Genomic DNA, 23,950 nt, shown 5'->3' on the forward strand with positions numbered 1-23,950 from the left:
GCCCTCAAGATGTGGTTTTGACCCTATTAGCCACTGGCGTCCCTCCTTACTCCCCCCTATCTCCCGGTTCAATTTCCTGAGGTTTCTGGCTTCCTGAGTGAGGGAAGGGGAAGGAGATATTTAGAAAGGAGGTGGAAAACTGGAGGCGGAGGATGCATGAGAAATGGGAGGGGTCTCTTGATCATCAATATAAAGGTCCCACCTTTGCCCCTGAAAAGTATAGGAATATTGAGAGGAGGACAGCACTTCTGACTACAACATTCGAGAAGTCCTCTGGCAAACCGAAGAAAACACAGCCCATTGGTGTGAGTATGCAGGGAATTTAATAATGTCTGGGCAGCTGGGTGTTACAGATGCCAGGAACTGTCAGATGAAGTATCAGCCAAATGGTAGGAACTCATTCTACATGGTCAAGGTTATGGTGTTTGCCTTTTCAGCCCCTTAAATATAGAGAGGTTTACTAATTGTTGCTGGAGTGGGATTGTGAAAGATCCAAAATGGGGAAGACAGAGATTTAAGTAACATTCATATATATCAGGCATGGACAAACTTCGACCCTCCAGGTATTTTGGACTTCAGCTCCCACAATTCCTAACAACCAATACGAATTGTGGGAGTTGAAGTCCAAAACACCTCAAGGGACGAAGTTTGTTGATGCCTGATATATAGGCTATATGTGTGCATTTGGTATCTGCTTTGCTGTCTTTATTTTTGAACAACTGATCTAAGTTTTTTGGCCTCAACAGTAGATGATGAACAATTTGCAGCTTGTACACAATTAAACCCCCCCAATATATCATAAGAATAAGCAGATCTTGAAATAGTTGTACTTTTTTTGAATTACAAGTGAACATGCTGAGTGGGGGATGCTGGGACTTGTATCCAAATGTAACTTGCTAAGGCCTGAGAAAATAGATCTTGTCTCCTCTCCAAGGAGAATAAAATATTTTCTTTTTCTCTCTCTGTCTTTCACACACACCAACACAAGGCCCATCTACACTGCCATAGCATGCATTATATGGTCAGTGTAGACCAGGCATGGGCAAACTTAGGCCCTCCAGATGTTTTGGACTTCAACTCCCACATTCCTAACAGCCTCAGGCCCCTTCCGGGAAGAAGAAGAGCCTGAGGCTGTTAGAAATTGTGGGAGCTGAAGTCCAAAACACCTGGAGGGCTCAAGTTTGCCCATGCCTGGGGTAGACACATGTAATGCAGTTAGACTTCATAATATCTATCACCACTGACCATATAATGCAGTTTCAAATGACATGTGGCACAGATGAATGTTTCACTTGAGAATGATTTTTGTTTACCCAAATACACACACCATAGTAACAAATTCATAACAAACTGCCCTTGTAATTATAGTCAATGGATTTATTTATTTATCATGTCATCAGCAACCAGATAATTGTATTACATTTTTAACAAAAACAAAGTCAATGGATGAAATTGGTTGCTACTGCTTTCCATTAATTCTGAGTAAAACTTTAAAACCTTTGGGGAGGGGGGCACAGAATGTGGTGAAGTAAAGATATCAATGGTAAACAAGGAGTCACATGCTTCCAGATGTTGTCAAGAAATGCCTACAAGGAAGGCCTGAGTTTATGTCCGTGAAAGCTCATGCTAAAATAAAGCACAGTCTTCAAGGTGCTTCAACATTTCTTTTATTTATTCCCCTCCATTCTTGTTTTTCAAGGAGGAAAAGGTTAGCCAGTGGAAGGGGTGGCAGGTGAAGATTAGAGCAACTACCTGGAAAGTGAAGCGAGCTCTACTGTTTTTGTGTAACAGTGGTCTTTCCACGGCTTGCTTGCTTGCTAGCCCTCCTGCCCCAAACCTCCCTCTTCAGTCTTCTGTTCTTTCTCCATCTCATTCGCCTCTCAGTCGTCTGGCATTGCTGAGGCTGACAGACGCCAGAATGACTGTGATATACTGAAAGCTCATAAAATCCACATTTGGATTAAATGTGAGCTCTGTGGAACATAAACAAGTCCTGACCAAGGCAAGTGAATATCTTTTTAAAGGAGCCAATTTTTAAAAAATCCAGGAGAAGCTGGGGAACAAGGAGAGAAAGGGAAGCTGGAGGCAAGGATTCAGGGGTTTCAGATGGATGATAGAATGCCTGCTTCTGCCTCACTCTCCTGAGTGAATGTACAAGACAGAAGCTTAGGGAAAAAAAACGAGGCTGGTCAAGTGTCAGAAAATGCAAAGTCTTGTTCTAAGAAAAGAAGGTCTCTGTTGTGCATTAGGGAAAGCTACTGCTCATAAACATTTTTTTTTACCCCCACATGATCACAAAACTTGAAAGAGTGCAAGGAGTTTGGAAGGAACTCTTTCCTGGCACTGCAAATTCCAACAAGATTTGGCCAAGTCTCTCTTCAAAAGGCATACATAAGGGAGCAGTAGGCCCCTGACTAATTTTGGTGCTTTCCAGATTGCCCGTTGTTTCAATATGGCACTGCTTCCTATTCCTCTGCCAGTCACTTTCTGCCAAAAGGCCCGTCTTCTGAAATGTCTCAGGAGCATATAAATATAAAAATAAAGAAAACATACATAATTTTCCTCATGAGTCAAACAAACTGGAGACCCATGCACAATTTGGCTGGGTTCATGGGTTAGCAAAACGTCTCAGACCACAGTTTTGGACTGGCCCAGAGCAGGCACTGAGTTCAGTTCTGAATGTGGTTTTACAAGTGGTTTTATTGCAACCACAAACTGCATTGATTCAAAATATTTTGCTAGTTGTCAGGTTTTAGATGAATGTCTACATATTTCTGTGTTCCCAACTTCTAGGAATCTGGGATGTTAAGTAAAGGGATTGTTCATGTGAAAGAAGTGCTGCTTTCCAACTCCATATTTTATTACCATGTGGGAAAATGGCTGGTACAGCTTAAGAATCCCTTGTTTGCAAATCTAAAAGGCTCCAAAATCAAAAATTGTTCCCACGAGTGCTGAGATAACAAATTAAGGACACTGTTCTGTACACAGAGATTTATATTCTAAGATTAAGTTACATATTACTCAAATTGAAATTAATAGAAATAAAGCAGAATTGGGAGTCATGCCTCCCCCCACTCACCCTACAGTCAATGAGGAAACTCTCAGCATTCTTCCCTATTGGCTGTGCCAGCATGTCTTCAGAGACTTGCAATCCAACAATATATGTAGGTTTGCATGATTCCCTCCTTTGCATTAAAACATGCCTTACTTAATCTAGATTCATTTCACTTTGGAGTAGGCATGGGCAAACTTCAGCCCTCCAGGTGTTTTGGACTTCAACTCTCACAATTCCTAACAGCCTTAGGCCCTTTCCTTTTCCCCTTAGTTGCTTAAGGAAGGGGCCTGAGGCTGTCAGGAATTGTGAGAGGTTTAGTCCAAAACACCTGGAGGGCCGAAGTTTGCCTATACTTGTTTTGGAGGGAGTAAATTTATTGAAATCTTCTCAGTTGGCCTGCTGAAGAATGATCGACTGATGCAACAAAGAACAGATTTATTTATGTGGTCAAGGCATGGTACTTGTTTTGAAGGAAAACTATTGTAATGAGTTTTTTGAAATGCTATGTCTATGGCACTCTGGAAAATTCTTGAAATTTAGCTGTTTGGTTTAAATCTAGCACCACAAAGGAAAAGGAAAAAAACACACACACAAGCTGAGTTTCTGACAAAGTGTTGTTTTCTCATTTTTCTGAATATGGGTAAAAATGTGATGAGAATTCATTGGCCGAGTATTTGTATTAATGTTTAAGAACCTGGAGCCAATATATGCAGAGCACCTAACATGTTGCCCTTCAGATATGTTAGAATATAGGCCCATCTCTCTTCTAGTAGTCATAATGGTCGTGGGCAATGGAAGATATAGATCAACAATACTGTCTAAGATGATCATTTCTGCATTAATCTAGATTTCAATACAGATCATTACTGTACTGACCTAAAAGTTGACCTGCCATTCAGCAGAAGGTGGGAAGGGGCATACATTTATGCAACTGAGCTGGCCACTCCTTGTTTCAGCTAGATCTAGTTATCCTGACCAAGATAGATATGAAATAGCAGTTCCATTTAAATATTTGCTTATATATAAAGGATTTGAGATCTAGACAGATAGATGGACAGAACACAAATCACATGTCTGCCTGCCTGTCCATCTATCTATCTTAGTGAACACTGCCAGTCATGAAGATGATGGGAATTGCAGTCCAGCCATACCTGAAGGACCACATGTTTCCCTAGCCTGCCTGAGGCCCCTTCCACACAGCTGAATAAAATCCCACATTATCTGCTTTGAACAGTGAGGACTCAGATAACCCAGATCAAAGCAGATATTGTGGGATTTTCTGCCTTGTTGTTCTGGATTATATGGCTATGTGTAAGGGCCCAGAGAGGAAAGCTAAAATCCAGAGTTTTTTTAAATGATAGAATACAGAATTATACAATAGGCTAAACAAACCAATGAGCTTGAGATATATATGAAGTCAAAACACTGTGCAAGGGAAATTTATCTTGAAAGAAAGTTGAGGGACCATAACACTAGATCTGCCAGTGTGGTGGAAAGGGATGGAAAATTGGAAGACAAATTAGAAAATGGAACACTTCTCTTTAGGAGAAAGCATAATCCAGTGTCCTAGGCCTTGGCTAATGTCTGGGATTCCACCCCCGGAGTCTAACATTTCTGAGTACGCAGAGTTAACATCTCACCTCCCCTTGAACTGTGGAGTCCAGAAAAGGAGGGGAAGGAAGCATGCTCACTCCTACCAGAGGCTGGTTAAACCCACTCATCCAGGGTTTTCTCTCACAGTCTCCTTAGAGGGCAAGTGCCAGGCTGTCCCTACCTTCATCTGATGCCCTCACCTTCCAGCTGCAGGCAGCTTTCTTACTTATTATTCTGCTACTACACTTTGCAGCTTGCCTAAGAGTCTTCAGCTGCTCTTGGTGGAAACAGAGACCAAGACAAACACAGAAAGAGGGAAAGAGAAAGAAACACAATGCGGACCCTCATCATTCTTGCACTCCTGGCTGTCCTGATGATGGCAGCGCTCTGCTATGGTAGGTGATGTAGTAGTTATTTGTGTTTATAATCTACTCTTCTCACACAATGTGGCCATACCCTTATACCTGAGGTTTCACTAGCCTTCTCTACCATGTACATCATCAATGCTATCCTTTTGCTTTGAATGCAACTGGGTGCTTTGAATGCAATTTTCCTGCTTCTTGGCAGAGGGTTGGACTGGATAGCCCATGAGGTCTCTTCCAGCTCTATGATTCTAATATTCTAGTCCTATCCCTGTGCTCAGATTGAATTCTCTGGCTAGACCACTTTATGTTTTTTATCCAACCCAAGCCTTTTTGTTTATAATCCTTCACAACCCAGTTTTACCTTAATTCAAAATGCAAGGGATAGATGAATGTAGGTCAACTGTTTTACCAGAATATATTGCAATTTGTAAATACACCGTTGCCTTGTAAAATTTCTGGGGCAAGTGTTAAGGTGTCATGTTTTCTTTATGGGAATTGCACTCTGAGTTTTCGTTGCTAACCTGCTGAATAGTTTAAGCAGAAAGGATTATCTGAGGACTTTTCATCTGTTGTTGCTCCATAACCATCGGTGAAAACAACTTTTTCCTGTCCAGAATTCCCAACTTTTCTTTTTGAGGTTTTGGAGACTGTCAAGTGAGAATTTACAGGAGTGATGTGGAAATGTAGAGAAAGTGATTATTCAGAGTTAAGAAACAGTTTATTTGAAATCAAGCTGCCAGTTGTTGATTTCCTCACCTGCAATTCTTGAGGCATGTTCTGCTCTTCTGATGGTCTTCCTAAGTGCATTATTATTGTGGATATCTCTTAGATCATTGTCTCATCTCTTTTTGTGATGGAATGCCATAATCGATAGCAGTTACTTTATTGTTGCTTTTGAAAACTACGACTTCCAAAATCCCTTACTTAGCATTTTTCAGTGTGGATTTTGGGAACTGTAATAATAATAATGATAATAACAACAACAACAACAACAACAGTAGATTGTGATCACTGATTAGAGAGGGAAAATCTCAGGAAATGTTGAAGCCATAGGGAGGGGAAAGCTGTATTTTTCAGAAAAAATTAAAACTTCAGAAAAAACATTGAGCTCTTAGAGAAAACTGGCCATCTATACTTATGCACACTTTTAGGTTACATTGGCTTCAGTTGCAAAGCAAAACCATGTGTTCATACCTCTGAAAACAGTGAAACTTAAAATAACTTAACACTGATTACCAAAGCTCAAATGTTCTTCTGAATCCAATACCATGTCATAATCACAAGATCGTAATAGCCTCTGTCTCTTTCCCTATTTGACTGATGCACATGTTTAACAGTTTGATACTGTTATAAAAACCATGGCTCTTCAAAGGAACTGAGCCATGAATGAAAGGGCCCTATAAATAGAAATACATCAGAATGGGACTTCATAGCTAAGAATAAGATTGACAAGGAGCATCTGAATAAGAGTGTTGGAAAGGTTACTTCTTTGTTCTATAATGCACAAAAAGTACCATTTCCAGAGCTCTTCATCTGACTGATCACCTCTGATGCTGGTTCAAATCTGGGGAGCGGGGTGAGCTCCCATCTGTCAGTTTCAACTTCTCATGAGGGAACAGGAGAGAAGCCTCCCACAGGAGAGAAGCCTCCCACAGTAAAACATCTGGGTGTCCCCTGGGCAACGTCCTTGTAGACAGCCAATTCTCTCACATCAGAAGCGACTTGCAGTTTGTCAAGTTGTTCCTGACATGAAAAACCAAAACAAAAACCCTCTGGATTCTGAATTTTGGATGTGATCTTTGGAGACAGACTTTTGGCCTGACAGAACAAGATCATTCTGACACAGGTTACATTCTTACTCCTTTTTGTTGTATTAATAATGAACTAACACCATCATGTTTTCTGTTTCTCTTACAGAGTCTCATGAGAGTATTGAATCGCATGAATTAACAAGTAAGAAACAATGCAATATGCTGTCTGACTTACTACAATGCTTAAAATGCACATTATCACTTGTTCAAGAGACCCTACAGTGTTCTGCCATGCCACTTCATAAGCCTCAGTTCTTCTTGGATCCTCAACCAACTGTGGCAATAAAAAGCAGATCCAGGGAAAGTGATATTATTGGAATACATTTCCTAGGATCCAGATGCCAGCAAGGCCAGTAACTGCTGGCAAGAGGATACTAGGAGCGTTAGTCCAAAGAAATAAGTTTTCCAGGCTCTGATAAAAACCATTACCATGACCTACTTGTCTCTAGCCAATACATTTTGTTTCTGGCTTTTTACTTTTTATTTGTCATGGTTTACACCTATTCTGTCCTATCATCAGGTTTCAGTCTAGGAGTCCGATGTTTGCAGCCTACAGGCTCAAAGCATCTGTACAAAACTGATAAAAGGCTTGGCCCTTTAGTTTGGAAAATGCTGCTGTAAGAGAATAGACTAAGAACTGTTCAAGCATCTGTCAATGAAAGAGTGGGAGAACACAAGGGAAGTAACTCCTTGAGCATGGATAAATGGTTGATGTTGCCCAGAAAGGAACTTTCCAACTTCTGTTGGATTCACTTCCAAGATAGGAAGTGAATCCAACACTTCAGAAGTCCAGTCGTGTCCGACTCTTGGGGTTGGTGGTCATCTCATTTCTAAGCCGAAGAGCCGGCATTGTCTGTAGACACCTCCAAGGTCATGTAGCTGGCATGACTGCAAAGATAGTATTAGGCCATTAAAATAGTAGGAGTCAAAAGAGAAGGGAGAGTTGCTTCATTGTAACAACCATTACAAGAAGAGACTTCTTCTGGAACATGGCCATACAGCCTGGAAAACTCATAGCAGCCCAGACTGCAAAGTAACTCAGGGGAATGGAAAGCAAAGCAGTAAAGGCAGAAACTGAGCCATTATTCAAAACGTTGTAATACATTAAAAGTAGCATTGCTGAAGGATGCCTGAAAGAGCTCTGAAATAAAAATAATACACAATCTTGCCTTCAATATAGTAGTCTTCACTTCCCCCTTTCAAATCAGGAGCCCCCTTCAAGCTTAGTCCATAACATGAATTCCATTTCAAATGTCTGACTCAACATGCTCATCTTCCTTTGAACATGTAGGATCAAACATCTGGTATTTCCAGATGTGTCACTAAAGTTTCCAGAAAACTTGCCTAAATCCTTATTCTGGAAGGCAGGAATTTAGAGGAGTGGTGGAATATGTAAGAAGGCAGCAGGGCTATTAAAGAAAAGATAGCATCAGCAGGGTTTCCAAATACCTTGCAGGCACCAGATCTTGTCTGATCATTTAAGTAGGGTCATGCCTGGTTGGTACAGGGCTTAGAAAGGAGATTACTACAGAATACCAAGTGCTTTAGGGTACATCCAAAAGACGGCAATGGCAAATCTGAATAAACCTTGCCAAGAAAATCTTATGATAAGGTTGCTATGAATTGGAGATGACTTGAAGGCACATAATACCAGCAGGCGCGCCTATTCTGTCTCTTGCATAATACTTTTATTTATAACTGCCAGAAATTTCTTTGTATCTACTTTGTCTCATATTTCTGTTTTTTATTTAATAAAGAAGCCCAAAACTTGGCAAAAGAAAACATAATGAAATGCTTTCATGCCACCTTTAATTGGTGAGTGGCTTACTTGTGAGTTTTTACTCACCAGCACTTTAAGATGAATAAAGTAGGACATGAACCACCAAATTACCATCTCCCAAACATGATTATTAGAGTTAGTATAAAACATTTGAAGGCAACAGGTTGGTCACTGTTTTTCTTTCTGCGGTACTGGAGAGAGTCTTGGATTCTGGATTTTATTTCTTGAATGTGCTAAATACCAGAAATATTTCAATAAGTCACGAAACTCGGAGAGAGAAAAAAACAAGAACCAAAACAACCCAAATACTGGAGACATAGAGTTCTTGAAAAAGCAAAAACATAACACTTCTGTGTCTCCTGCCCAAATGAAAACTGATACAAATGTAAATTAAATGAAAGGAAAGCTTGGGACTTGAAGAAAAATATTTTGACCACAGAAAGTAACAGAAAAAAAGTTTTTAAGTCTATCGCCTACAAGATTCTAGGATAGCATAATTAAATAACTGATGTAGCCACAATTGTGTCGTATTAATCCATTCAGCTCAAAGAAAGGAATCCACGGACCAGATGCGACATTTCTAAGCTATTTCTGATTGAAATCTACAAACTAGAGCAGTGGTTCCCAACCTTTGGTCCTCCACTTGTTTTGGACTTCAAGTCCCAGAAATGCCAGCCAGCTTATCACCTATTAGGAATTGTGGGAGCTGAAGTCCAAAACACCTAGAGGACCAAAGGTTGGGAACCACTGAACTAGAGGAAGTTATAGCATTCCTGAAGTTATTGCATTGCAGCTCTCTTATAAGTCCAACAGTGAGGATGATTGGAAATTTCCTCCCTCCCACCCCAGAAGTCCCCAACTCTTGGACTAGAGAGGAACATGAGCCTTTGCTCAAGTATTGATATGATTTATTTACTAATTTATAAGATTCCAAGCAAGCTTGAAAAAAATTAGCGTTTTGCACTATGCCTGTAAGGATCCCCAGAATCCAGACATGGGAGCTGGAGTGCAAGAATAACTTTTGCAAACTTTGAAATCAAGACCTGGATTATACTGAACCATAGCATTCCTATGTTCTTCCATATTCTTTTTCTTAAGATGATGAAATTGGCTATAGCTTTCTATTGTGAACTGACCCCATGCTTTTGTCTCACTTCAAACAGAAAAGTGGTTGGTGACAGTGAATAGTTTTGTTTATTGGTTTACCTCCCAGATTGCCCTCTACATTACTTTCACATATGTAATGGCTGGTGGCTTCCATGCCAGTAGGGCAGTGAATCTGTTTTTGGTTTTTAGCCCAAACTTGAAAGGATCTGCTCAAAGTAATAAAAAGTACTCAACCTATTTTGTGAATAGTCAGCACCTTGAATAGTTCCTTTAAAGTTGATATCAAAGTCCAGAGCAGCTTCACCTCCTTCCTTATAACCTTCTTGTCAACCACACCTATATATTACCCTTCAACATACTTTGATAACAGTAAGGAGGTTGACACAATAACTAGAGACAGAATCCTTGCTGCTGCCTCATCTACCAGCAATGGATATGTTGTTGGCCCTGTCACTTGCCTACCCATATGACAATGCATAGGGCTCCTGATGGGCAGCCTGTGTGCATATGTAGACCTTTTCTCTACAGAGGCCTATGTTAATGCTACAATGCTTATGTTAACAGCTACCTTTTGGGGTTATAATTCCCAGCATCCTTCAGTCAGAAATGCTAGACTTCTTGGAGAACTCCACCACTAGATCCCATTATGCTTTAATCACAGTGATGGAGTTTGTTGTGGTGGGGAACAATTCCACACATCATGTGGGCAGGAAGATTATAGGATCTATAGTCCAAAAATTAGCTTTTATAATTCTTGTCAATGCAAGCTCAGAAACATGCCTAGTAGTATATGTGATGTTTGGACAAGGGCAGCACTGTGGTCTTCTCATGAAAGTCTCTCCACATAGTTAAGGAGCAATTAGGTTATAGTAACATTCATGTAGAGCTGGAGGTCTTTGGCTACCATGCTAAAGGTAAAGACTTCCCTTTGACATTAAGTCTAATTGATCCAACTGGGGGGGGGGGGGGTGCTCATCTCCATTTCTAAGCCGAAGAGCTGCCATTGTCCATAGACAAGTCCAAGGTCATGTGGTCGGCATGACTGCATGGAGCGCCATTACGTTCCCACCAGAGCAGTACCTATTGATCTATTCACATTTGCATGTTTTTGAAGTGCTAGGTTGGTTGGTGGTAACAGCAGGAGCTCACCCCACTCCCTGGATTCAAACCACCGACCTTTTGGTCAATAACCTTTTGGTCAGCAAGGAGCCCGCTGTGCCACTGGGCTCCTTGGCTACCATGAGATCAGGATATTAGACAAGATAGGCCTTTTGTAGTGGTGTTCATGTAGAGCTGGTGGTCTTTGGCTACCATGAGATCAGGATACTAGACAAGATAGATTTTTTGTATGATTCAGCATGGCTCTCCTTATAACCTCATGTAACAGACTTTATACTACATTTGCTGTTTTTACTGTCATTTGGAAGCACATATAGAAAAGCTGGGAAGGAAAGAGGGTATGAGCGTTATTCCATTCATAACAAAAGAGCACTAATGTAGAGAGAAGACTAATGGTATTGGCTAGCATGACTGTGAAGAGCAATCAAGTGATTGAAACTAATGTATCGATATTTTATTTTTGCATAAATTTATTGACTATAAGGTTAACTAAGTAATAATTGCTGCTGTTTCTTTCTAGGTCCTTTCATTAACAGAAGGCATGCCAGCATTTTCATGAGAACTCCAACTGAGAACAGGAGGAATCCTTATCTGCATGAAAGGTATTTCGCCTTTCCATTGTAAATGTTTAGTATGTTATTATGGGTGAGTGGAGGTAAGGGCCACTCCTCTTTTACTCATTCATCATCTGTCTCTAATTTAAAAAGCAATTTGTACACCAGGTTGCTGTGAGTTTTCCGGGCTGTATGGCCATGTTCCAGAAGCATTCTCTCCTGACGTTTCACCTGCATCTATGGCAGGTATCCTCAGAGGTGCAAGGTCTTCTTATACCTCTGAGGATGCCTGCCATAGATGAGGGCAAAACGTCAGGAGAGAATGCTTCTGGAACATGGCCATACAGCCCAGAAAACTCACAGCAACCCAGTGATTCCAGCCATGGAAGCCTGTGACAACAGAATTTAAACACCTTTTGAATTATATGGGCATAATCTCGACACAGCTCTAAAACCCCATTTTCTCCAACCTCTGTAGCTGCATTTCTCCTCTCCTTATTAAATCTGTCCCTAAATTGCATCTAAGCAATCCAATTAAGATCTTTGCTTTCTTTTAAAATGATATCTCTTTAAGGAAAGCTTCTAAAGACTCTGTGCATAGTTAGCATATTCTTTCTGAACTATCATGAGTCTGGGTACTGGAAAATACCCAGAGGATAATCTAATATTCCTCAGAGGAGACATTTGTGTGAAATAGCTGCCAGATATTTGAAGAAAAATGCCAAATTCCCACTTTGCAAAGATTTTGCACATATACAACATAAACAGAACACAAAACCATTTGTTTAATGTATTTCTTGGACACCAACAGAAATGTTCAACAAGAAACAAACTATAATTATTGCCTTTTTTCCCTCCCTGTTTCTCTCATCTTCTCCTCTCACTTGCATGGACAGAATCAGAGGCCGTAACAAGAGCACCCAGGAGCGCCAGAGGGAGACCTGTGAAGATTACTATCCCTGTGACACTTATGCTATGCGCTTTGGGTATGCCGCTGCCTACAAGCGCTTTTTTGGGCAAAGAAGGGGCAAGTAAGAAAGATCAGGAATCCAAATTCCCAGTGCCTGGCGCCTGGAATCTTAATCTACAGAGAGAGTGACATCTCTAAAATGTATTGTTGCTTGTTAACTGTATGTTATTCCACCTGCTTCTTCATTCTTCTGTAACCATTGAGTCCTAGATATCGTTTCAGTTTGCACAATGCTGATGTAGTGGTGGCTGAGCGGGGAAGGATGTGGGTTTTTATTACAAAATAAATGGCTGGTTTGATACTGTTTCTTCATAACTCCAGAGTTTTCTTTTGGGTCACTCCCAAACTGGCAATTTGTATGTATACATGCACATAAGGTAAAGGTAAAGGTTTCCCCTGACATTAAATCTAGTCGTGTCTGACTCTGGGGGGTGGTGTTCATCTCCATTTCTAGGCCAAAGAGTCAGTGTTGTCCGTAGACACCTCCAACGTCATGTGGACAGCATGACTGCATGTAGCAATGTTACCTTCCTGCAGAAGCGGTACCTATTGGTGTACTCAAATGTTCATGTTTTTGAACTGCTAGGTTGGCAGGAGCTAGGACTAACAGCGGGAGCTCACCCCGCTCCCTGGATTCGAATTGCCAACCTTTCAGTCAGCAAGTTCAGCAGCTCAGTGGTTTAACCCATTACACCACCATGGGACATACATGCACATACCAGATCAGAAAAATCTCATTGATTTCAGTGGGACTTTTCTAAATAGGGCTGTGTCAGGATCCAACTCCATGAACTATATTTACTTTTATTTGCCAGTTGTTTGGTCCATTTAGCTGGTTTGGCAAGGTGTTAAAATAACAATGACAAGTTCAAATGGTGGACAAGTAGCTTATGAAGCAATATAACTTAGATGTTGGATAGAGTCATATTTTCATTGAACAACAGACGGAATAGTGGCACTGCGCATTACTTATCACTGCACACATGCTATAAAATAGTAATTGGATGAGTATTTGGGTATTCACACAGTGTCTATCTTACAAATAATTATACAAGTGTTGAAAGATGGATGGGGATGGAAGACCACCCATTTAGTCTATGTACTCCTGAGAACACAAGATTGTTTTCCACTATTGTATCATCCAGATACCCATAATTCCTGATTTCTGTTAGTCTTTCAAACTCATCTCCCATTTTCGATGAAGAACATTGAAGCATAATTTTGTGAAGTTTTCAGGCTCTCAACACTATTACATTTGGTTAATAATGATACTGGTGATACTAATATTACCGCATTACTATTACTGATGCCACGTTAGAGGTATAGCAACAACCATAACACCTCAAAGGAGCTTAAACCATGCTTCTCATCTGCCATCTTTGCCATGATTCTCTAAGAAAAGTTAGGATGACAGTGTAATTAAGTTAACATTACCTAGTGATCCAAGGCAAGATGAACTCATACCTTTCTAGCTCTAATCTAACAGTGCAGAACACAGAATATCAGAAAACTCCTGTTTTTGGGTGTCTAATATGACAGGGGCATTCATTCAAATGCAAATTGTTTTCCTTCAGAGGAACATTCCAATCACCCATATATGGAAATGGCCTCTCTAAACCACATCTTTTTATATAAATTAAGGCTTTGTCTATACTAGGCATGGGCAAACTTCGTCCCTCCAGGTGTTTTGGATTTCAACTCCCACAATTCCGAACAGCCTACTGGCTGTTAGGAATTGTGGGAGTTAAAGTCCAAAACACCTAGAGGGACGAAGTTTGCCCATGCCTGGTCTACATTGATTAAAAATATCATACTGACTTGATCCGCAATGATTTGCTTGCAGTGTGTTTCATTGAGATTGTATTTGTTTAAAATAAACAACAACTTTGCAGTAGTATTTAATTTTGAGGGTATTAAAAAAATCTGGATTTTTAGGCATACAGTCAGTTTTCCAGGTGGCATTGCTTCATTGTAACATTGGGAGAAGACTCAGATGTGAGTGGAACTGTTTGGTGAGAGCTGAACATTCCTGCCAGAAAGTGTTTTTTGAATTTTAAAAAAAGGTTTGCATGTGTGGATACTTGAATATCAGTATATCAGCATTAGCACACTTCTGCATAACAGAAAATAAATTTATTTGCATGCATGATGGAAAAAATAAAATTTGACTATCAATGGCCATGCGGCCAAAAAAAAAAGACAAAGGATTGAAATCATATAATCATAGAATCCTAGAGTTGGGGCATCCAGTCCAACCCCCTGTCAAGAAGCAGGAAAATCGCATTCAAAGCACCCCCGACAGATGGCCATCCAGTCTCTGTTTAAAAGCCTCCAAAGAAGGAGTCTCCATCACACAATGAGGCAGGGGGTTCCACTGCTGAACAGTTCTCACAGTTAGAAAGTTCTTCCTCATGTTCAGATGGAACCTCCTTTCCTGTAGTTTGAAGCCATTGTTCCACATTCCACGGCAGCAAAAAACAAGCTTGCTCCCTTCTCTTTTTGAACATACATATTTATACATGGCCCTCATGTCTTCTCTCAGCCTTCTCTTCTGCAGGCTAAACATGGCCAGATCTTTAAATTGCTCCTCATAGGGCTTGTTCTCCAGAACTTTGATCATTTTAGTCAGTGTAGACAAACCCTTATTTCATTGATGGTATTGGAGAACTTCAATAAGCACAAAATCTTCTGCATCTCTGTGGCAACCATACATTATCAAAACATCATGCGTGATCCCTCAAAATTCAACAGGTTTGTTTTGCTTTCTGGCCACGTGGCAGTGCTAAATGTCAAGCCAAATATTCCAAATGAGGGGGCTTGTTAGAAGTAAAAAAGGAGCAAGTTCTAAAAAAGGAAATTGTGGAAGATGCCCGAAGGTTGATAACGTTTTTTTGGTTGTCTAAGTTGCAGTCTCCAGTTTCAAGTAAAGAAGTAAAAAAAATACAAATGAGGACTTATTTTGGAAAATAGGCAGTTCCTGAGTTACAAACATCTGATATATCTCTGACGCATTGTTCAGAACTGGGGTGAGACAGCAAGAAGTGAGAGAAATTTACTCATCAGAAGTGAAATTTATTCACTTCTGAAAGAGTTATCATGGGGAAAATGTGTATCCACTGAAGCTTTATCATTAATCCTTGTTTCCACAACAAGCCAATTTTTTCAAAATGCAATTATCACAGGGACAGAAAGTGAGGTGAAATCTTATGAACAGCAGCACAGACAGCAAAATAAACACCACAGGGGTGTTACTCCTACCCTATGCTATCCAAAGCTTATCTATCTATCTATCTATCTATCTATCTATCTATCTATCTATCTTTGGATGGAGTTACACTTTAAAAATGTTCCTGTTTCAACGTACGTACAAATTCAGCTTAACAACAAACCAACAGAACTTCATAACTTGCAGACTGCCTGCATTAAGTATTATAAGATACTCTTTGGCAAGCCTGTATAAAGATCAGCTTTACTATTCTATTAGGCAATAAATAGATCACTAAATCTGTCCACTGAGTGTTTTTCTCTGAAATTATGGTCAAAAATTCAGATAAATCACGACATTCATAGTCAACATCATTTTTAGGCTGGGACCAACAAACTGAAGGCCCATTAGGATGAACTGAAACTGGGCAATTATATATACTAATGCATAAGTCAACCATATACATGTGTGTGTGTGTGTGTGTGTGTGTGTGTGTGTGTGTGTGTGTTGAGGGCAGGTATGGGGGCGAATTGTGGATTTTGATATGAGGACCATTTCACGGAGGGGGAAAGCCTCAGTGTTGCTTCGTGAGAGCCAGCTTTTTCCTGACTCCTGCTGTCCAGTCATTCATAAAGGCCAGAAATGAGGCAGAGAGACTAGAGGAGGCCAATGCTTTTTTAGGTTCTCCTGGAATTGACTAAGCTCTTAGTTTCATTACTCTATTCAGATTCATTTTTAAACATCAGAATTAAGGTACCGTATGTTGCTCTCATTAATCCATGGATAAGTCAACTGAAGCTTTTGGGATTTTTTAACTAAAATTTCTAGACCTATACAGAAGTGTGTGTGTGTGTGTGTGTGTGTGTGGCTATTTGAAGAAGAGAGAAAGGAATATACATAGGTTGATGTGGTGAGAGAAGAGCGCATGTGTGAGCCTACAGTGAGGAGTGGTGGAAGACAGATGGATCTTCCACCCCAAAAGTTAGTATGTTGAATTATTTTATAGATACGCTGCAATAAATATCTTAGACTGCCTCCATGTACATGTGTTCCAACAAGTAATAGTACATTTTAGGTTAAAAATTAGTTTCCAATACCTACCACTAATACATGCTAATCTGTGAAGCCATCTTTGTGCTCTTGTGACTGCCAGCCCAAACTAGGATGTTCCAGTGACTGAAAGCTCTCAAGATATAGAGCTATACTGTGAAAAGTTATGGCCCTGCTTCCAAAACCACAAATATTTGGAAATATCCAGGTGAACCTGGTCTAAGAGGCTTAACTTTGCTTCCAACTCAAGCCAAATCAAAAAACAACATTAACCTCCCAAACAGTGAGCAGGCCACCCACGAATCCACCAGTTCGCATGAACATAGCATACCCATTTGGTGTGTTTGTCAACACCAAAGAAATGAGCACATCCATGAAGCTGGTGCCACTCTTAAGTGATTAAGTCAATATATTTTCAGTCCATGACTGACCACAGCAATTTGGGTACCTTCCTTTAAATGTGGTGATGTGAAACACACACAGAAGCCTTTTACATTTGTGAAATATGTGCAATGTCAATTTCAGCTTATGTAGGTCCCTTTGCAAATAACGGAAAACATAGTGGTGACACGAACAGACACAAACCACCCAAGGTTGTGTGCTATGAAATTGTTACTATACTGTACTCATGCACTCTGATGCACGTTAAGCATAGAAAGCCTTGTATAAGAGAAATGTTGGCACAATATAAGAAGACATTTGAAAGTCCTGTATTACGGCAACATAGTGAACTCTTGAGTGATGCCCAGTTCTGCTCCTATAGGATATGTATGATCTCCAAGGTTTCTGAAAGTTTTTAAATGCTCCTTCTTATCATGCAAGTGCACAAATGCCACATATTTCCCTATGAAGGCCAAGTGCCAAGTTCTATAAACACATTCTCTCACAGCTATTGCAACAGGAAGACTACCGTATATACTCCTGTATAGATCTAGAACAGTGGTTCCTAATATTTTTTTGACCAGGGACCACTCTCAAACCTAAGTACCAAAAAGGTTATGAATCCGTTTTTGGTCAACTTTAGATTCAGTTTGATTATTTGGGGTGCTGATTTGGAAAATTGCATTGGATAGGCCACATCTGAGGCCACAGACCATATATTAGTTCTTGCAGACCACTGCTGGTTCACAGACCACAGGTTGGGAGCCACTGATCTAGTGGTTTTAGCCTAAATATATATCTCCAAAACCTGAACTGATTTATTTACAGGTCAGTGTGAGTATTGTACTTTAACTTTTATCAAGTAAGGAACCATCCCCTTTTCTGAGTACGGTTAGAAAAGACAAAAGTTTACTCCACCCCAGAAAAACTTAAAAGAAATCACTTCTCTTTTCTCTCATTCCTTTGGGGGAAGTACCAAAGAGCCTCCAACACCTTTTTTCCCCACCCAGGCATTGAAAAAGGCCAGAAGCAGTGCTATGGCAGAAAGAGAGGGTTGGTGCATCTTTTAGGTTCTCCTGGGATAGACTCGCACCTTTCATGACTCAAGTTAGAGAAGGGTGTGGTTTCTTTTTTGGTAAGAATTAATAACATACCTTTACTTTTTTAAAAAGAGGAATAATTCCCTTCTATGACAAGTTGTAAAATGCCTTTTTAATGCTTGGGTGGGAAAACAGCACCAATGGAAATGGCCAGAGACAACTGATCTTTGGAAGTGGCACTGGTGCATTCCCCTCTCTGCAGAATGAGCCTCAAATTAACTATGGATCATATCAGAATCAATAATTTTGGCCCCAAAACATGTCCTTGAATTATAAATGGGGTCAACTTATACATGAATATATACAACAGAATTTTTGCACTCCTTAATCAACTCCATACTAATTTTAGGAGTTCAGCATGTATTGAATTCTGTAAATATCCCAATACTATATGCATGCAAGCCAATTCACTTGTAGAAAGATTCGATCCAATTTTGTCATCTAGGCACACAACCTGCCCTAGATATCCACTGCTTCAAGCAAAAACAAGATGGTGCACTCCCTCCATACTATTTATCAAAAAAGACTGAACTCCAGATATGCTGGACTACAAGTTCCATCACACTTTGCCTCCTTAACCATGGAGGTCATCACACTGAAGAAGACTGAACTAAACAAGGCAATAGACAAGTTTTCCTTATGTATATGACAGGGGATGGACATATTGTTCTGTTACTGAGGGCATAAACAATCCATCTTCCCTTGAAGAGATGTGTACGATTACACTGCTGGCCTTCAATGATTTGCTAAGCAAACTCCTCCAAAGTAACTAAAGACTACAGGGGCCAAAAAAGGGCAGCTTACAGTGTCATGTTATTATTAAGGTATTGCACTCCAATGTTAACATTCAAGCATTTCCCAGAAAATGAGAGGGAAAAAAACCCTCATGTCATTTTTTAAGAAACATAATGTCTCCTTGGCTATGCATTTATTTCAAAGTCCAAAGAGCAAAAGGGGAAAAACACTTTGCCATTATATGATATGCACAATGTTTCAGAAAAAAGTCACTCCCAAAAGTTTAGCAGGGAGAGAAGATAAAGGGACTTAAGCCAACCTGTTCAACAAATAACATTGGAAATATACAAACTATTCCAAAACAACAAAATAAGTAAAAATCAGTCAGTCATGGGGGAAAGATGGCTAGTTTCTAAATTATAGTGAGTCACTCGGTTCTCTGGTCCTTGGTTCAGTTCAGAGCCCATATTCACTTTTTTCTCACTAATGGAGCCCTTTGTGCACTGATAATGATGGTCCAGGGCAGGCTCCTGTCTCACAATAAGAACAGTGACAGACCATATGTTTCCAGGCAGAGCTGGCACATTAGATGCAGCTGAATACAAGAGTACCCATGTGTTCTACTTATATTACAGATTATAATGGTTTTCTGTTTGAAAACGCTCCAGAGGACAGTCTTCTGTTCCTAATGCTGATCAGGAGGAATGTGTTTTAAACAGAAAGAACCAAAAGTTGGGATTTTGTCCAGCATAAATAGGAGTATAGTGTCTAGATCCAGGGAAGTCATGCTACCCCTCTATTCTGCCTTGGTCAGACCACACCTGGAAAACTGTGTCCAGTTCTGGGCATCACAATTGAAGGGAGATGTTGACAAGCTGGAATGTGTCCAGAGGAGGGCAACTAAAATGATCAAGGGTCTGGAGAACAAGCCCTATGAGAAGCGGCTTAAAGAGCTGGGCATGTTTAGCCTGCAGAAGAGACAGTTGCGAGGAGACATGATGAGGTCCATGTATAAATATGTGAGGGGAAGTCATAGGGAGGATGGAGCAAGCTTGTTTTTTGTTGTCTTGGAGACTATGACATGGAACAATTGCTTCAAACTACAGGAAAGGAGATTCCACCTGAACATGAGAAAGAACTTCCTAACTGTGAGAGCTGTTCGCAGTGGAACTCTCTGCCCCAGAGTGTGGTGAAGCCTCCTTCTTTGGGGGCTTTTAATCAGAGGCTGAATGGTCATCTGTTGGGGGTACTTTGGATGTGATTTTCTTGCTTCTTGGCAGGGGATTGGACTGGATGGCCCACGAGGTCTCTTCCAACTCTATGATTCTAAGTTGGCCTCCACATTCAGGACTGGACTAGGAAGCACACAAGTTATATGGGCCACAGCCTTTGTCACTTTAGTGGTGAGATCTATTTTTTACTCAAAGATTATCATTATTTCTAGCATAGCATTTCTACATATAAACAAACATATGGAAATGCTATACATATCCACATCATCTCTGACCTTTTATCTGGATGATGCATATGTAACATATGCAGAGGCAGTCCTAGGTAATTTTCAACGGTAAGCAAACATTATTTTGGCAACACCCCCCCCCCCCCAAACCAACCACTGATATATATTTTCTGTTCATTGTGGGAGTTCTGTGTGCCATATTTGGTTCAATTCCATCATTGGTGGAATTCAGAATGCTCTTTGATTGTAGGTGAACTATACATCCCAGTAACTACAACTTGCATATGTCAAGGTCTATTTTTCCCCAAGAGCGCCTCAAGAGCGCCCCTGAGCAAAATAAACTATACTGCAAATGCTTACTTTGCGTAATGTGTTGAACCGCCCCTGAACATATGGAAGAGTGGAGACATCACATTGGCAATGAAGATCCACATAGTTAAAGCAATAGTATTCCCCGTAGTAACCTACGGATGTGAGAGCTGGACCATAAGGAAGACTGAGTGAAGGAAGATAGATGCTTTTGACCTGTGGTGTTGGAGGAAAATTCTGAGAGTGCCTTGGACCGTGAGAAGATCCAACCAGTCCATACTTCAGGAAATAAAGCTCGACTGATCATTGGAGGGAAGGATATTAGAGGCAAAGATTAAGTACTTTGTCCACATCATGAGAAGACAGGAAAGCTTAGAGAAGACAATGATGCTTGGGAACATGGAAGGAAGGAAAAAGGAAGAGGGGCTGACCAAGGGCAAGATTGATGGATGGCATCCTTTAATTGATTCTGAATGAGCTGGGGGTGGTGACGTCTGAATGAGCTGGGGGTGGTGACGTCTGACAGGGAGCTCTGGCGTGGGCTGGTCCATGAGGTCACAAAGTGTCGGAAGCGACTGAACGAATGAACAACAACAACAAGCTCTTTTAAGTACTGTGCAACTATGGTGCCATTGCTGTTGTCTCTTAATGATCTTCCACCCGTGTCAAAGCCCCTCATTACAGCAACCCAAGAACTTCCATATTAAACTATGGAAACCTTCCCCTTCAAACAATTCTTTCCAATGCAACTTGAAAGTGATTCTCTTTTCCTGAAGGGCTGACAATGTGAACAGACATTTTAGCACATACAGCATGACTGAATCTGCAAAAGACTGCAAGAGAACAGTTTCATTTGCTTTGGGAAGTTTGCTTTGTTTTAGCCTGCAGGCTGCCAGTTGGCCTCCCCGTCTTGAAATATTGCATCAGATGGCTTTTGTTGTCCGGACAAATGAGCTTGCAATGGCCTGGAGATGCTGAGTTGATACAAAATTAAAGAAAAAATGTTTCAAGAATTCAGATTGTGGTCTAACTGTTACTAATTTTTAGGAGGTGGAAATCATCTGCAGAATAGTAATCTTTTATGTATTCAACATCAGTAATTGCTAAAATTCATCAGATGTCGTCATGAACAAATGTGTAAATAAGAATATTATAACGTAAGTATAACTTAATTTGGAGCACAGGGCTGGCAACTGCACACCAGTTTTGCTTGCCACATCAAACAGGGGTTATTTGATTATTATATATCAAAGAAGAAATATAGTTTCATTTTTCTGGAATGCAAATTTCAAAGATCGTATAAGGTCATTTTTGAATGTATTGTTGAAGGCTTTAATGGCCATAATCACTGTTGTTGTAGGTTTTCCAGGCTATATGGCCATGTTCTAGAAGAATTCTCTCCTGACTTTTAGCCTGCATCTATAGCAGGCATCCTCAGAGGACACAACCTCTGAGGATGCCTGCCATAGAGGCAGGCAAAATGTCAGGAGAGAATTGGGTTGTTGCAGGTTTTTCGGGCTATATGGCCATGTTTTAGAAGCATTATCTCCTGATGTTTTACCTAGATCTATGGCAGGCATCCTCAGAAGACACAACCTCTGAGGATGCCTGCCATAGATGGAGAGATTACGTCAGGAGAGAATGCTTCTAGAACATGGCCATATAGCCCAAAAAACCTGCAACAACCCAGTTTCTGAATGTTGTGTGGATTAACACGAAGGAGCAAAAATAACAAAAATATAATCCAAATGAGGCCCGAATTGCTTCTGCCAGTTCTTTTAATAAACAGGGATGTAGTTCATCTGGCTCTGGAGACTTGAATTAATTTTTAGTCATATATTCATAATTACTTATTTATTCTGTACTGCATTGGGATTATCTGCTCCATTTCCCCCAGGTGAAGCACTGTTTTTTTTTTTTTTTTGGAAAGTCTAGAATGTGTACCTGATTAACCTTGGCTTTTCCTTTCCACAGTATAAGAAACTCCAGGGGAATTCAATCAGGGCCCTTCCACATAGCTGAAGAGAATACCACATTTTCTACTTTGAAATGGAATATATGGCAGTGCCAGTTCAAAGCAGATATTGTGGGTTTTCCTGCCTAGATATTCTGGGTTACATGGCTGTGTGGACGGACCCTCATTCTCACCTAAAGATCCTGCCACTAGCTTCCAATTATATGTATACCATACACTCTTGAGCTCAGCATGGTACTGATCTGGAGCTCAGCATGGTACTGATCTCCTTCTGCTACTATCGATGGCATCCAGATCAGCCCTCTCAATTGGTTGGAAAATTATGCTAAATATGGCCTTGCCTCAGGCAGGAACAAGATGGGAATCTCTATAAATCAGGTAGGGACATCCTCCAAAAGTAAGCCTCACAGAAATGCATTTGTCTGTTTTGAGGAGGTTCTCTTGAGTCATGCATCACAACTTACCACATTTCATAATATCCCCAGTCTCTTGTGTTACTCAGAAAGTTAGATGGCATGCTGTGGGCAGAAGGGGGAGGCATGGCTTTAGAATCTGAATGCTGCCCAATGGTTTGGCTGGGGGTACATAGTCCTTCTGATCTCTTACCTAACTATTGTTCTCTTATCAGTCATTCCTTACAAACTACTGTTTGTGCTAGATAAGAATTTCACAAATCAAGAAATGGAGAAGGTTGGAATGTATCAGAAAACGTGAAAAAACAATGAAGGTCAACATCTTTGAATGACCTTTTTGTAGACCAATTCACATGACTGTGTTATTTCCTCAGTGGTTTCAGCATTTAGAATTTTTATATGCTTCCACATGAGCCCAGCTTGCATTTGAATATCCTGAAATATCTTTTGAGAATTCGATGAACAATTGATGCAGCAATTCTTAAGCCAGATAAGTAAGGAAACATCCAAAAACTTAAAATAATTTGGAAAAAATGAGCCAGCGTTGGCTGTAAAATTAGCCACGCAGATCAACCCTAAGCCATCATCATTCCAGGCTGTATCACCATGTTCCAGAAGCATTTCCTCTTGATGTTTTGCCCACAACTATGGCAGGCATTCTCAGAGGTTGTGAAGTCTGTTAGAAACTAGGCAAGTGAGGTTTAAATATCTGTGTAATAATGTCCAAGGTGGGAGAAAGAACTCTTGTCTGCTTGAGGCAAATGTGAATGTTGCAATTGGCCACCTTGATTAGCATTTAATTGCCTTGTAGCTTCAAAACCTGTCTGGTTGCTGCCTGGAAGGATCTTTTGTTGGGAGATGTTAGCTGGCCCTGATTGACTCCTCTCTGGAATTCCCCCTTTTTTGAGTGTTGCTCTTTATTTACTGTCCTGGTTTTAGAGTTTTTTTTAATATTGGTAGCCAGATTTT

The 23,950-nt window shown here is 40.4% G+C and overlaps 1 protein-coding gene across 1 annotated transcript; it reads left to right on the plus strand.

Moving 5' to 3' along the window:
- Positions 1 to 201: 201 nt before the first annotated feature.
- MGP (matrix Gla protein) lies at positions 202 to 12,660 on the plus strand. The gene is made up of 5 exons (XM_060777208.2): positions 202 to 305; positions 4,902 to 5,043; positions 6,931 to 6,966; positions 11,351 to 11,432; positions 12,281 to 12,660. The coding sequence occupies exons 2-5, from the start codon at positions 4,983 to 4,985 to the stop codon at positions 12,417 to 12,419; spliced, it is 318 nt and encodes a 105-aa protein (XP_060633191.2). The 5' UTR covers positions 202 to 305; positions 4,902 to 4,982; the 3' UTR covers positions 12,420 to 12,660.
- The last annotated feature ends 11,290 nt before the right edge of the window (positions 12,661 to 23,950 follow it).

The sequence above is a fragment of the Anolis sagrei genome, chromosome 5, assembly GCF_037176765.1.
Source record: "Anolis sagrei isolate rAnoSag1 chromosome 5, rAnoSag1.mat, whole genome shotgun sequence".
NCBI lineage: Eukaryota > Metazoa > Chordata > Lepidosauria > Squamata > Dactyloidae > Anolis > Anolis sagrei.

Coding starts and splice junctions, on each gene's coding strand:
- MGP (XM_060777208.2), top strand. CDS start 4,983: ATGCGGACCCTCATCATTCTTGCACTCCTGGCTGTCCTGATGATGGCA. Junction 5,044..6,930: donor GATGGCAGCGCTCTGCTATG/GTAGGTGATGTA, acceptor TTTCTCTTACAG/AGTCTCATGAGAGTATTGAA. Junction 11,433..12,280: donor AATCCTTATCTGCATGAAAG/GTATTTCGCCTT, acceptor TTGCATGGACAG/AATCAGAGGCCGTAACAAGA.